This window comes from Eptesicus fuscus, chromosome 7 (genome assembly GCF_027574615.1).
Source record: "Eptesicus fuscus isolate TK198812 chromosome 7, DD_ASM_mEF_20220401, whole genome shotgun sequence".
NCBI lineage: Eukaryota > Metazoa > Chordata > Mammalia > Chiroptera > Vespertilionidae > Eptesicus > Eptesicus fuscus.
This window is the reverse complement of record NC_072479.1, coordinates 74829776-74845894: the sequence shown is the minus strand read 5'-3', so window position 1 is coordinate 74845894 and position 16119 is coordinate 74829776. Positions and strand designations below refer to the sequence as shown.

The window sequence follows — 16119 nt, the reverse complement described above, 5'->3', positions numbered from 1 at the left end:
TCTCTCTTGAAAGTCTGTAGATGGAATTAGGTCAAGAGCCATTCCCTAAAAGCAAGTTTAAAATTCTCAAGCAATGAAGCAGCCACCATTAAAATAAGCAGAGAAAAAAAACATCTGCCAGCTGAGAAAAAAATATTATGGTGTTGAATATTAAATTTCTAGAATTTATATTTAATATAAGTGACTTAAGCCATCTGACATTTTAAGAATAATACTCAAATGACTTTAAGTTACAAAGTTAGCTGTTGATGTTAATCATAAGTATTGACTCTTTGTTATAAAGGGGAAAGCAGAAAAACTAACCAAAAAATGGAATTAAAGCACATATAAAATCAGACTGGTTTATTGGGGGGAAATATTTCTTCCAACTAAATGCTTGAATTTTTTTCTGGAAGATTTTAGTAAATGTACCAGATTTGCCAAATAAAAAAATTGTTGCAAAATGGTCTAAATAAAAACATCAATAATATTAAGAGTAATAAATGTAGGAATTGATCGTTCAAATGAATTTCCCATAACTATTTGCCATTCCTACTCCAGGAGATGGAACTACTTTTGGCAACCAGAAATTGAAATCTAACTACCTGCAGAACCTTCTGTACAAAGCTAGCAGAAAGTAATGAGTGGAAGTCTAGTGACACATTTCAAAACCCGAAATTGACAAAAGGCAGATATCCTTGTCCAAGGACAAAATTGACCTCCCACCTTGTTGGAGCTTACACAAACTCACTGAGAAGAGGAGAGTGTTGTATCGTAAATCAGCAGGTGAGATACAAGATGCCTTAATGAGCCAATTAATTAGGAGTCATTTATTGCATGTGGCCCAGAGGGAGGTGTCTCTTCCAAATCTCTGAGCAACACATACAGGAAGTTTCCCGTATTTATACTTTTGAAGCGTCTTTGTTTGCAGATATTACAAAGAACTCTGTGTGTGTTATTGTTACAGACAGTTGTAACCTTGAATACATAATGAGTTAGTAGTTGGCATAAGAATATGGGAATTATTATCAGTATACTATCGATTAAAATAACAATATGCAAATTGACCATACCTCCACTACACCCACAAGCCACGCCCACCAGCCAATCAGGAGCGAGTAGGAGGCTTGGGTTTCACTGGCAATGGAGGAAGCCAAGCTTTCCGCACACCCTGGCTGGCCCTGGACTCCACTCAAGGCTACAAAGTCTCAATTATACAAGATAAATAAATCCCAACAAAAATGGCGGCAGCCACAGAGCTGGAGAGAGCAGGAGGCGTGAGTTGCCCCCGGCGATGGAGGAAGCCAAGCTTCCACAGCCCTGGCCTGCCTTGGCCTCTGCTCAAGGCTACAAAGTTTCAATTATAGAAGATAAATAAATCCCAGATACCAGGGCCTCCGTTTGGGTTGCCAGGGGGGCGTGGCCGGCCGGCAAACCACCACAGGCCCCTTGCCCAGGCTGCCCCGCGCCCCACTCCCCAAGGGAACCCCCACCCTGACCCGGGACACCCTTCAGGGCAAACCAGCTGGCCGCCACCCATGCACCAGGCCTCTATCCTATTTAATAAAAGAGTAATATGCAAATTGACCAACACTCCATCACACAAGATGGCTGCCCCTATGTGGTCAAAGATGGCTTCCCCCATGTGGACACAGATGCTGCCACAAGATGGCCAGCAGGGGAGGGCAGTTGTGGGTGATCAGGCCAGCAGGGGAGGGCAGTTGGGAGGGACCAGGCCTACAAGGGAGGGCAATTGGGGGCGATCAAGCCTGCAGGGGAGGGCAGTTAGGGGTGACCAGGTCAGCAGAGGAGGGAAGTTGGTGGCGACTGGGCTTGCAGGGACCCAGGCCTGCAGGGGAGAGCAGTTGGCGGGGACAAGGCCTTGCAGGGGAGGGCAGTTAGGGATGACCAGGCCTGAAGAGGAGGGCAGTTAGGGGCAAACAGGCTGGCAGGGGCATGGTTAGGAGTTGATCAGGCTGGCAGGCAAAAGTGGTTAGGAGCAATTAGAAAGGCAGGCAGGCGAGCATTTGGGAGCCAGCAGTCCTGGATTGTGAGAGGAATGTCCGACTGCCCGTTTAGGCCCAATCCTACAGGGATTGGGCCTAAACATGCAGTCAGACATCCCTCGAGGGGTCCCAGATTAGAGAGGGTGCAGGCTGGGCTGAGGGACACACACCCCCGTGCACGAATTTTGTGCACCGGGCCTCTAGTTAGTCTATATTAGTCTATTACATTGGATGGCTAGCTTACAAGGACAGTTAAGTTTATCTTTTTCTCTATTATTTGAACTAAAAACAAAGTCATTTTATAGAATAAGAGACTGTCTTAAAGTGACAGTTTACAATGACAGAGTTTACAGGACTAGGGACTATCTAACAATAGCAGAGAGTTTCAAACAGCAGTTTTTTATACAAGATGGAGGTGACTATGCTTCAAGAGTAAGCAATTTGCTAATAATACAGGCTCATGAGGTCAATCCGCCCCAGTTAACGAAATGCCAAGCTACCAAAAAAAAAAAAAAAAGAAAGAAAAAGAAAATCCTTTGCATTCTGAGTCCAACTAGTAATTTGTTCAGACGTTAAAAAATTAAATTATAGGCAAATGCTTAGAAATGGCAGGCTGTCTTACCTCGCCCTTGAACAGGATATCAGAAACTGGGCAGACAATGCAGGCGGTGCCAGAGCCAAACATCTCCTTCACTCGGTTCTGCTCCAAGGCTGTTGTCAAGTCACCCATGGTGAGGTACCGCTCCGACACCTTAAATTCACCCTGTTTGCAATATATATATAAAAAAAGTGATACATATTTTTAAGGAAAAGGCATGGGGGAAAATGCCCTGTAGTACTGCCTTTCTATTTTACATTCTTAGAGGGGAAAGCTGTAGAAAGCAACACCATCTTACGGGTAAAACACAGTGAGGTGTTAAGCCACCTACTCCAAGGTCACCGGCTCTCTAAATGAGAGGATCAGAATATAAAACATAAGATTATCAGCATAAAATGCATGGCATATTTTTAAGACATGTGTGCTTTTTTTTTTGGCCTTTTATTTGTTGTCATGGCTAAAGCCAAAAGGTTGACGTACACTGGTGCTACTTAATGTGTACTCTAAGCTGACAGTGTTTTAAGTGCTATTTACCATAAAAGAGAATACATTATCATAACATTAATAATTATAGCTACCATTTATTGAGCATCCATTGCATGCCAACTTCTCTGATTTTTAAGGTGGATATTATCATCCCCCTTTTACAGATGAAGAAATAAAGGTTCAAGGAAGTTGAGTGACTCCCCCTAAGGCCACACAGATAGTAAATGGCAGAAGGTGGACCTGAATTCAGGTTTAATCCAACTTCCTCCCAATTTGGTCCTTTTTCTATTGTGTCTTTTATGGAATAAAAACATAGACTGAGTTTAAACATCTGGAAGATTTCATTACTTTAAAATAGTGAAAGTATATTTGGACTTTATTTGAGAAATTGCATTGTATATTTTTTTCTTCCTAAATTAAACTCACTGATTCAGTTGACTTTACCGCAGTAATCCTCTCCCTTACTCTTAGAATCATATTAGATTTTCATCACAGAATTATAACCTCATCGACTTCTGCTGAACTATTGGAACATTTTATTTGCTCCAGGATAGGAAATAAAAACAAAAATATTCTGATTTTTTAAAGTTATCTGGTTAAACTATCTACTTAGTACACATTCTCTCATCTGTTTAATTCTCATTCTTTTATGTTAGTGGTTAAAGCTCAAAGTTTGTCAACAGGCTATTTGAATTAAGGACAACAAAAAATGGACAGATTTTTTAAATAAAATAAGAGTATTTTTTAAAACCTGCAAATCTACAATAGATAAAAATGGAAATCACAGCTCTTGGCAAGATTCAAAACATTAGAAGAATGCATAATGCTGTAAGCATATATTTGGAAGGGTAGGAAAATATGCCTGTGATAGAAATATGGCTTTTTGCAAGTTTCAATTTATCTCAGTCTGTAATTGCAATTATGTTGTTCAAAGGTAAATAAATTCCAGAAAATCAGCCAAGTTAACTGAAAACAAGCTGAGCTCTGTGTTCTGGAAAAGGGGAAAAAAAAAAATCTTGTAAATAAACAGAATTGTTTTTACTCTGCTCACCCTTACTTATCTTTGGACAATTTCCCCTGTCTGGCAAGTAATGGTAACCCCCCACATGGCTCTTGGCATTTATGTCTCACTGTTTTAGAGTAGCTTTTAAAATAAATTACAGCTAAGGAGTCAAGAAAAAACTTCCTCCATAATAACCTATTTTCATGCTAGCAAATCATTAGTGTGGGAAAGCATTTCCACTTGCAACTTGTCATCAACCCTTCTGTACTTGGTTGAATTTTTTCTCTAATAAAACAAAAATTACTGAGCTTTGAAAATACATCTTTGCAACTGCAAACATATTTAGGACAGGGCAAGCTGTTTGAAATTATACAAACAGTTTGTAAATGCCATGCCCAACGTGCCAGCCAGCATGTGGCAGCTGTGCTATAAATAATTCTACAAAACCCCGAAGTAGACAAGGCCCATTTCCTCTATTTCCAAAGCCTTTTTCCAGAGGAAATGTACTAGTACTCTCCTAGATAATGTGTGCTTCTAAACGTTTGCCTTATTAGTACTTTAGTACCGTTTGACCACAGAATGCTCACAGCCTTTTCATGTCCCTTGGACATCAGTTAAACACATGGGTCAAAAGTTCCATCCAAAAACCTTTGCCAGATAACCAACTCATTCAACATTCATCTTAAGTATGTTATAATGTCATTTCCACCACTAAATAGTTTAGCATGCTTGCCTGTGTCACATGAATCAGAAAGTCTACTGAAAATAATTTTACACTTGCTTGAGTGTTTTGATTTTAAAATAAGCATGTATGGGAATTTGGAAGGACAGGGAGCATGAAGGAAGGGGGGAAAAAGGCAGCCAAACTAATAATGTTATGTTAGTAAATACTTATGCCAGTAGAATTCCTTAATTTCTATGATAACCATGGCTATGCTGGAATAAACAGAGGAAGGGGAGAACTACAAATCATTGCCATGTAAAAACAATAGACTTAGACGTGAAAAGTTAAGGACTGGCTAAATGGAAGCACACAAATTTTAAACCAGGTGAGTTGGTGGGAGACACCTGATATAGAGCTTGAGACTAGTACTAAAATACTTCTTCACCAGGACAACTTGACAAACTGGTTTCTCTCTGCCCTCCCTATAAACAATGCTTATTTGATAGTCTTGCCAAGACAGTTCTTCTAGAAGAGTTCTTTTCACTCAAGTTAAGATTAAAGATTAGATAACATTGGTTGCAACTTCAGGATATTATTTCAACACAAAGCTGGGCTTATTTTGATTACTTTTTGTTTCATGCTGAGAAAAGTTGCTCATGTCAAAAACCCACCCACTTGCGTGCCAGGTCCAGAATGCTCTGCCTTGTCACTCCCGGAAGAATGATGCCATCTAGTGGAGGAGTTGCCAGTTCTTCTTCTGTCAATTAGAAATCGGAATATTTTCAAACTTTAACTATATTAGCCATGCCTTATACCAATAGCCATTAAAAACAACAACAACAAACACCTGTGTCTTGCAACTTGGCTAGTAATAAACATGAAGATGTTACTGTTCTGCATTGTCAAATTTCTCAACTCAATTCACACTTCAGGTAGATTTCTATTTGAAGAAAAAGATGAAGGAGAAGGAGGAGGAGGGAAGAAGGAGGAGGAGGAGAAGGAAAAGAAAAGAAAAAAAAAAGAAAGGAAGGAAGGGAGGAAGAAAGAATGAGAGAGAGGAAAGGAGGAGGGAGGGGGGGGGGAGGAAAGGAAGGAAGGAAGGAAGGGAAAGGAAGGGAGGAAGGAAGGAAGGAAGGGATACTACTCATCTATTCATCTCCAATGTACCCTTAACCAGTAAAAAATGAGATGGTTTTCCACTAACAAACAGCAAGAGTTATAGACTACTCTTAGGAGGAACACTGTGAAGTCAAAATTTAGTGGGTTAAAGCTGGTTAGTAATTAGAATAATGTAGATAGGGTCATACTTGGGAACACTGGTCATTAGCAAACCTTTTAAGAATACTGTGGAGGAGCCCACCCCCAAGAAGAGTGGGTGCCTACTCAGGCCAGCCACTGCTCCCACACTACCCCTTGATAAATCTCTCTAGAGTGATTTTCAAACTGTAAAGTGAGTATCCACATCATATATAGAATCGCTGACCTCACCCGCTGAGTTTCAAATGTAATAGGCTCAGGAGGGGCTCAAGCACGTATTGGCTAACAAAAAAGAAAGAAGGAAAAAAGAAATCCAAAAAGCAAAACAAAATTCTACAGGTGACTCATAGAGAGCCAAGGCTGAGACACTGGTCTACTTCAGCATGATCCCCGGCACTCCAAACCACCGTTCGGTCTGGCATGACTCTCCGTCTGCAAGAGCCAGTGTGGCCCATGATCCACAAACACCCCTTACATAAGGAAACCTCTGGTACTCAACATCCCCTTCTCCTCCCCACCTCTGGCACCCAGGAATCTGCATCTTGTGAGAAATTCAATCCTTAAATCATTGCTTTATCAAGATGTTGAAGCTTGTAACAGACCATATGTTGCCCAGCATGTGTTTTTAGAGGAATTCACAAGGTATGCTTGAAAGAATCACTAGGTAACAAAGGCTGTGCAGAAATCACACCGGTGACTCTGAGCTCCCCAAGTCATGTTATGCAGCTAAAAGGGACTTTGGAAACCACCTAGTGCAATCCTTACTTTACAGAAGAAACTGAGGCCCTACAAACATAAGTGACTTGCAAGGTTGGTGACAGTGGAGGACAGTCAGGACCAGACCTTCAGGGTCCCAACACTGGGGTCTTTCCCTTCCTGATAGGATACTGGGGTCTGGGCTCACCTGTCGCACTGTGGGTACATCACACATCCCCAACAAACAAGCTGTCTGGAAGACCAAAACTCTAAATTCATTCCTGTGTCCCCAAAACTCAGCATTCTGCCTGGCTCAGAATGGATGTAATAAGTGCTTTTGAGTAAAAAAATAAATGAATAATCTCTTTGCTAGGATATAGCAGTATGATTTTTTTTTTTTAATGTGTCTAAAAATCATCTCAAAGATGCTTTCGGGAAAGAGGAAAACTTGGTTTTGGCAACGTCCTTGGGGCTACTTTGAAATGTTGCTCTCAAAATAAACCTGTGTTTTGCAATAGCTAGCTAGCTAGACACATAAATGTATGGATCTACATGTGTGTGTATATATATATATGCACACACTCCACACATAGAGACAAACATACTTCCAGTGCCCCCAAACTGGACCCTTTCCTAGAGCTTGCTGAGCTCTAAGATTCCATCAAGTTAAATGAAAACGGCGGCCCCGCCTGTGCAAACGCAGTTTTGTGAAATATATTTAACACCCAAACTGTAACCACTAGCCTGAGGTCAAGGAACAGAACATCTGTTTCTCTGGTTGCCAGACAGAGATGATGACATGACAACATTTGGGTGAGAAATATTCATTTTCCTCTGCAACCACAAACATGCTTATGAGAGCCAGAACCAGCTCCAGATGGCCCAACATGAGGAAAACAGAGCCTACAAATGCAGCTTGTTTTTGACAGAGGAATCATTTTTAGAAGCTGAAGGATTTAGAAGCAACAACAGCAGGATTCATCTGTGACATCCCAAAGTCAAGCACTAATGGGAACCAGGAATGTGGGTTTGCGTAAGAGCCCTAAACATCATCAGCACAATTATTCATTTATTCAACAAATATACAGACAGGCCTGGCCTAACAATGCTTTGACATGATTTTTTTTTACTTTTAAGATGGTGTGAAAGTGATACTTAGTCAGGAAAAACCAAACTTTGAATTTTGAGCTTCTCCCAGACTGCAGATGTTCAGTCCGATGCTCTCATGGATGCTGGGCAGTGGCAGCGAATTGCACCTCCCAGTCAGCCTCGTGATCTCCAGGATAAACAACTGATAGATACTCTGTGTACTGTGTTGCCAGCGTTTTTGGATACTGGGTTCTAAGCACAATTAAGGTAGGCTAGGCTAAGCCTTGATGGTTGGTAGGTTAGGTGTATTAAATACATTTTTGATTTATGACATTTTCAATTTAACGACGGGTTTATCAGGCTGCAACTCCATCATAACAAGCATCTGTGTATTGAGTGCCCACCCTATGCAGTTGGCTTATCTCTATACCCAGGATAAAGCTGTGAACAGAACCGACATAACTCCCTGCTTACTTTCTAATAGGCAGAGGCAAACAATTGTTATGTTAAATAGTGTATTAGACCATGAAAGGAAAAAAAGGGAAAGGTGATAAATGCTGGGACATGGAGAGAGGAGTTTGCAAATGTTTTTAAGTGTATTTTTATTGATTTCAGAGAAAGAGGGAGAGGGGGAGAAAGAGAGAGAACCATCAATGACGAAAGAGAATCATTGATCGGCTGCCTCCTGCACACCCCCTTTTGGGGATTGAGCCTCCAACTCAGGCATGTGCCCTGACTGGAATCAAACAGTGACCTCCTAATTCATAGATTGATGCTCAACCACTGAACCACACGGGATGGGCGAGTTTGCAATTTTTAGTAAGGTGCTCAGGAAAGCCTTACTGAGAATGGGATATGTGGGCAAAGACTGGAAGGCGGGATAGGAGCATGCCAACAGACATATGAACAGATTATCTACTTTAGTGACCTTTCAAAGCGGCTGAGAGAGTGGGTGCTCATGACAGACAGCAGGTTATTGCTAAAAGAACTCTGCATATACCTGCTGTTGGTAACGTTTGTGAAAATCAAAATTTTGCTGATTTCCAACTTATTATTCTTTAGATTTCCTTTTTCTTTTTCTAATCCTCACCAGAGGATATTTTCCCATTGATTTTTAAGAGAGAGTGGAAGGGAGGGGGAGAGACAGAGAGAAACATCGATGTGAGAAAGACACATCGACTGGTTGCCTCATGCACGCACTCCGACCAGGGCCGGGATGGAGCCTGCAACAAGGTACATGCCCTTGACAGAATCAAACCAGGGACCCTTCAGTCCTCAGGCTGATGCTCTATCCACTGAGCCAAACTGGCTAGGGCTCTTTATATTTTCTTAAAGCCACATGGTCTAAACCAAAGTTACTATAGAGTTGCCTCAATGTCTTCTTCTAGTTTTAGTCCAAAGGTTATTCCTGGTATGCTACTGCATTTTCTCATAGTACTATCCAAACATTTATTCCATTTCCTTTCTCCTTGCTTTAATTTGTATTTAATCTGTTAGATGAACACCCTCCAACTGAAGGGGTACATTCACATTAAAACTAAAGTGATCTCAGGCAACCATAATCTGAATAATAACTCTCAAGGTCTTGTATATTTTGTAAGAGTCAGAAGACAAATTCACTCATTTCTATTCTGACCTTTAAAAGCCATAGTGGAAATGGTCCATGACAATTGTTTGGATAAGGCGTAATTTTTCACTAGGACTGTTCCTGGTTAAATCATGTAGCTCTGATTTAGACTGTGCTTAAATCCTGACATCTCCCATCCTTAAATGATGATGTTGACACTTCTGACTGATGTCATTGTTTTTGTTTGGAGTAGTGTGGGTTTTTGGGGAGATGATGGTGGGAGTGGACCAGTGGGAAGAATGAGTTGAATCAATCTATTATCTCCTAAGTGCAGAGTGCAACACTGGCTGTCATCTTTCAAGCACAGCTTATGTCATATGCAAGAAACTCAAATTTAGAAATCACAAATAGTCCAGTAAAATTTTTGTTTTTAAATAGTGCCAAGTACAAACAGCAGGGATGGAAGAATGAGCATGATCTGTATTTGCCTTTTCATGTGCCAAAGATTACCAATGGCCAATCCCAGGATAAGTGTCCTCACCACACCTACTATTCTACCTCTCACTGGAATGTAAGGCTCAATCTTATTAGCCTCTGCCACTAATGCTCAAATCAGTGTAGAGCTCTAATGTCAGCCACATGTGACCATGTTCCTCTATTTGTAGCCAAATGACAAAAGAGCTACTTTAAAATAAACATTTCATTTAAAATTTCAAGTAAAACCAATAGAGATGTTTTAAGTATTTGGAAACTTAATATTTTACATTTCTACACTTAGTACTATGAAATGAAAACCCTAAGAATGCAAACAAGCCTAAAAATTTCTTAAAAATTTTTATGACTATTAAAATTCTAGTAGAAATAAATGCATACATCTGCATTATTGGGCATTTAATTCAATACTACAGACATTGAACTTCAATGAACTCCTATGGTCTCTGACAACTAAGAACAACAACAACAAAAGCAAGTTGCAGGGGAGGTGGAAGAGGGCATAGAAAGGATAAATGGTTATGAAAAAAAATGAAATTTAAAAAAATAAAGAGAAAAAGTAGCAAAGAGAAATAATGAGCATTCAGGATATTAAAAGTAGTAAAGAAGTACTGATTTTTATAGTAGATATCTTATATAATAAAGAGGTAATATGCAAATTAACCCTCACACCCTCACAAGATGCCTGCCTATTGCCAGGCTGGTGGAGGGTTAGTGAAGGACGACCAAACAACTGAACAGCAGGCTGCATGGGGTGAACAGGCCGGCGGGGCGGGGGGGGGGGGGGGGAGAGGAAGTTGGGAGCGACCAGGCCAGCAGAGGGGGGGTCAGTTGCAGGCAATTAGGCTGGCAGGGGGGACAGTGAGGAGTGACTAGGTTGGCAGGGGGGGCAGTTGGGAGTGACCAGGCTGGCAGGGGGAGCATTTAGGGGCAACCAGGCCGGCAGGGGGGGGGGCAGTTGGGGGCGATTAGACTGGAAGGGGGGGGCAGTAAGAGGTAACCAGGCCGGTGGGGGAGGGGCAGTTAGGAGTGACCAGGCTGGCAAGGAGGGGCAGTTCGGGGTGACCTGGCTGGCAGCGGGGGACAGTTAGGGGTGACCAGGCCGGCAGAGGGTGCAGTTAGGGGCAACCAGGCAGGTGAGCGATTAGGAGCCAGTGGCCCAGGATTGTGAGAGGGATGTCCAACTGCCGGTTTAGGCCCCATCCTGGGGTCAGACATCCCTTGAGGGGTCCTGGATTGGAGAGGGTGCAGGCTGGGCTGAGGGACACCCCCCCTGCCGTGCACAAATTTTGTGCACCAGGCCTCTAGTATATTAATAAACTTGAATGAACCAGGATCTAAGTACAATTCCAAGATAGAGCAGTATATTCTTAACCTTTTGCACTCAGATGTCGAGTGTGACTCGACATGGTTAACATCGGTAGCAGCTCAAGAAAAAAGCAAGCGAGTGCAAAGGGTTAAAATTACTATGTTCCAATTAAAGTGAGCTCCAGAGTAAACCTGGAAGGCTTTTGATATATTATCAAAATATGTATAAAGTGCAACAATTTTTGAAATTATAGCAAGGGAGTATACTAAATTTCATATCAGTAAAATCAGTAGGCTATGTTTATTACTATAGCATTTTATACATACTATACGGTGTATGACTATTGAATTGATCTGAGCCCGAACTCCAAGTGCAAGGGATTTCCGATAAGAAAAATGTTAGGAATAAGGTAGCAAATCTTCAAATTGTGGAGATTCCAATTCCTTAAGTTGACATCTTAATAATACATACATATAGAGCCAAAAAACAAAACCTTTAGAAATTCTGTAAACTTGAACTCATGTCTACTTGGACAGCAAAAGCACAGTATGTACTTAGATATTGGAATTGTGCTGCTTATTTCTTTGTTCTAAATTCCAAGTTCTTTTCTTTCCAATCCCACTGAAAATGATTGAAGGAAAAGAAAAATAAAAAAGCAAGGAGCTGAAATCTGAGTGGATTACCTCCATCTTCATTAATCCAGTAAAGGAAAAGATTCATAGTTCCTACTTCCGTTATCTGATTGTCCTCTCCATGGAGCCACAGAACTTGCTGACAACCATTATCCACTGCTTCACATTGGGCAAAGAGAGAGGAGCCATAATTCCTTTTAAGAAACAGGAAACATACTGATTATAAATATACACTTATCCCAACTTCCACACCAAAATACTAAAGTCTTTAATTCACATGTGCATGTAATCAATGTATTATGTTCTTAATATGCACTATGTTCTTAATATGTTAACTTTCTAGTTAACAGCATAACATTAAATTGGAACCTAAATGATCTAATTGCACTCATCTGAGAGAAGGAGCACACACAAAGCAAAATTGTGGAATTCTAACTTGAAAAGTAGAGATATGAGAACACAGATAAATAACCAAGTTAATAACAGTTAAAGGTTATTGAATATATATATTTTTTTCACTTTCCAAGCAATTTTACATGAATTATTTCATTTAAACCTCACACGAGTATTGAATTAGCCTTCAGGATCATTTCCATTATTCAGATGGAAAACTGAGGCTTAGAGAAGTAACTTGGCAACAACAATTTGAGACCCCAAAAGATCCACTGTTACCACCCTACTTAAGATCAGTCCCTTTACTACTTAAGATGGCTTGAGTTGGTTTTCTGACTTGCAACTGAAAGAATATTGACTCATAACTAAAATATTCTAGAAAGCTATGAGAAATAGGCTTTAGACTACACGGCTACAGCAATCTGGGCAATGATGAAGTTTACTCAAATGGAGGTAATGTAAGAGTCATTAAAAGACCTTCACAACACAGATAATAAAATATAAATTATCGGTTAATCTAAAGACAATACAATCCTGGTATATGAGGCTTTTATTTAATAAAAAGTCAGATAATCTTTATTCAGAATTGATGTTGATAGGCAATAACTGAGTTAATTTATGAATATTTTTAAATAATGAGTATTAACCCGACTTTACGAGGCAGTCCAGTAGAAAGGGCATGGGTTTGGGGCCAGCAGGCTAAGGGAAGCTCCTGCCCTACTACTATTAGGCTCTATGTGAACTTAGGTCAGTTCACATTATTGCCTCACCCAATTCATCTGGCAAATAAAAACTCTTGTTATATACTGCATAGTGTTGGGTAGAAAAAATAAAATGATAACAATAAAAGCTGAGAAACAGGTTATATAAGCCTCTTCTATGCCAGTGAAATTCATTTAAAAAATAACTATTATATGCCTAGCTGGGGCTCAGTGGTTGAGCATCAACCTATGGACCAGGAGGTCATGGTTCGATTCCTAGTCAAGGCACATGCCCAGGTTGCGGGTTTGATCCCCAGTAGGGCATGCAGGAGGCAGCCAATGAATGATTCTCTATCATCATTGATGTTTTTTATTATATTTATTTAATTACTTTATTGATTAAGGTATCACATATTTGTCCTCAACCCCCCCCCTCCCATTCCCATCCCAAACCCCTCCACACACATGCCCCCACCCCCCTGTTGTCCGTGATCACTGGTTAGGCTCATATGCCATCATTGATGTTTTTATCTCTCTCCCTTCCTCTCTGAAATCAATAAAAATATATTTAAAAAATAAAATTATAAAAAAATAACTATTATAATGGACTTTTCTCTAGTTCACAGACACAGCTGTTGAGATTTTTTCCATATCTAACAATAGAAAAATGATTTATCTCATAAGAAAAATTCCCTTTACTCTATTAAAAATATACAAAATTTTCACAGTTTGAAAACAAACAGACACACACTTTTGAGAGTGTGGAAGAATTAAAACTATGATTCCTTAGCAACATCAAGTTACTTGGGCAGGAAAGAGAATTAAAGCTGACTGTTTCAGGCATTGAAAGGAAAAGGGGTTTTATTTGTTTGGTTTGTTTAATTATCATATTCCATCAGTGGATTTTTTTCCTCAAAATTCTCTCAGGCGTAAGCTATATCATTAATGTCCACAGGGTAAGTGATACCATAGTAATTTATTTGGTTCATTCCCATATGCTGCTAATATTCAGAAGAGAAACATATTTCCTTGGAGGAAAGAGAAAAATGAAAAAAAAAAAAGGGAAAACTGTCTACATAGAAATGTTTTAATATAATTTTAAATGGAATAAATATCTGAGAAAAGATATATTAAGTACACCTCTCCAAGAGTAAATTCTGTTGTATAAAATCCAATTGATTGCTCCTAAGATAGAGTCAAGGAGATGATTAAGAAAGCACCTCATATCAACTATGGTCTGTTGAGAGACTCCTACCTGCCAGAGTACTAGGTACTTAATCCTCTACTAGAGATCAAGCCCACAACCTGGACATGTGCCCTGACCCAAAATCGAACCGTGACCTCCTGGTTCACAGATCGATGCTCAACCACTGAGCCACATCAGCCAGACCCCACTATTTCCCAATGTACCCATGTTATCTTTTCCCTAGACAGGTCGGGGGAGCTAGAAAGCAAGATATAAAGAAGATAAACTATTTTAAATTATTACCTCTTTATCAAGATTGTTGATTTACTTCAATATGCACTCTAAAAGAAGTTTTAACAAAGTAATACAGATGGTGTGCAGTGCATATGAAGAAGTCTGAATGAGTAAATGAGAAATCAGGAGAGTAAACAGAAGCAATTTCAGCCTGGCTGGCCTAGGACACATTCAGGAAGGAGTGCGCTCAACCAGAAGGAAAAGAAAGGGACTTCTTATTTTAACAAACTGTGCTAGGATTTCTCTATCCATTGACAGAATGCAGTTGCTGAGACTACAAGCAGGGATGACAGGTCATAGACTTTTATAACTTTTTTTTTTGTGTGTGTGTAGAAATAGAGATAGACTACCTGAGGGTCAAAGCTGGCTTCAATGTCTCTCTCACATCCCAGCAACACATCATTCGATTCTCCCACGATTTCCTGACTCTGCATTTTGTACGAGGGCCCAGGAGCCTGCCACTGAGCCACCTTCCAGGGCTGCTACTGCCCGGAGATGTGACCACATCAGCACTCGGTATTCATAAAGGAAAAGCCCATGCCGGTTAACGCAGCTATTCTTGCTCGCCCACAGGGGCATTCCCCATTCACGGCCAAGTCCACCCCTGAAATTGTCTAACACTTCTCAGATGCTCTTTTCTTCCCAGCCAGCTACATATGGCCTATGAGACTGGCCTGCCGGCGCCAAAGCAGGGCTGTCCTTCAGCCAATTGGCAGCAGGTATGGATGGCTACAATCTGTAGCAATGAAGACAGCACTTCAATGAAGCAGGCACCTTCCCCAGACAGGACCCCTTGGAGCCATCGGAGGGCCTTGGCCCCAGCACCAGACACTCTTTAATGCCAGCCGACAGCCTGCAGCCAGAGGGCCAGCGTCCAAGGGCAGTTCATTCAAATCACTGATTGGATTCCTCTTTTGATTACTTATTTCAATTCATGGCTATGCATATATCCAATGTTTCTCCCAATAGGGGGCGACAGGTTATTACTTTAAACGACGAGTTCGGTGAAAACATGAAAACTAAACCCAAAACAAAATCGAGCATTATGATCGGAATATTCATATATGTACAGGGATAGAGGTGAAATGGCAACTCAGTGACGGTGAGGAACTCTTTCCTTTAGACAGAAACACAGACTTACTTACCCTCCCATCTTGCAGTCCCCAGTCCCACCTTTCCAGGCTCTTACAAACTTCGGATTGGCCCACAGGGAGACGGGATTTAAGGTTTCCTTCGAAAAGTAAGATCCCACTGGGCTCAAGATCACAAAGATCATGGCTTTGGTAGGCTTCTTGACTCCAAGAGAAGGCTGCAATAAATTAAACGTACACACAACTGTTCATTTAAAATGCACACACCAGCCTCAAAGCCTGGAATAAAGCTGTAACTGTCTCCCAAAGGGGCCAGCAAAGGACAGGGACTGTTACTTCTCACAGTGAGTGACACAAAGCCCAATGGTCTTCTAAGAAGAAAACACAGAGAACGGAGTACGTACGTTTCATTATGCTTTGCTTTCTGAGTTGTTTTGCTTTTTAGAGGAAAAGCAAGTATGTCCCCTTTTGGTTAGTAGGGTTTTTAGTGAAGTGTATTTTTTAACAGCCAGCTATATAACACCCTTCAATGTTGCATTGATTGGAAATGGAAAAAGGGAAGAACTCAGATATAATTTTAGTCTTTGGGGGTGAAAAATATAATATTTGCTTCTTCTTTTCTTTTGTTTGTTAATACTCACCAGAGGATATTTTTCCATTTATTATTTATTTATTT

The 16119-nt window shown here is 40.6% G+C and overlaps 1 protein-coding gene across 3 annotated transcripts in view; it reads right to left on the bottom strand.

Annotated features, from left to right (window-relative positions):
* The window catches only part of BCAT1 (branched chain amino acid transaminase 1), a 93414-nt gene that overhangs the window by 11108 nt on the left and 66187 nt on the right, over window positions 1-16119 (bottom strand). For all 3 annotated transcript variants that reach the window (XR_008556631.1, XM_028144042.2, XM_028144041.2), the window contains exons 6-9: window positions 15498-15661; window positions 11830-11972; window positions 5408-5493; window positions 2608-2748 (exon numbers count right to left, since the gene is read on the bottom strand). Coding sequence is in view for 2 of the 3 variants with exons in the window: in XM_028144042.2 (XP_027999843.2) it covers window positions 2608-2748; window positions 5408-5493; window positions 11830-11972; window positions 15498-15661 (534 nt within the window). In the remaining variant the exon portion in view is untranslated. The remainder of the gene's footprint in view (window positions 1-2607; window positions 2749-5407; window positions 5494-11829; window positions 11973-15497; window positions 15662-16119) is intronic.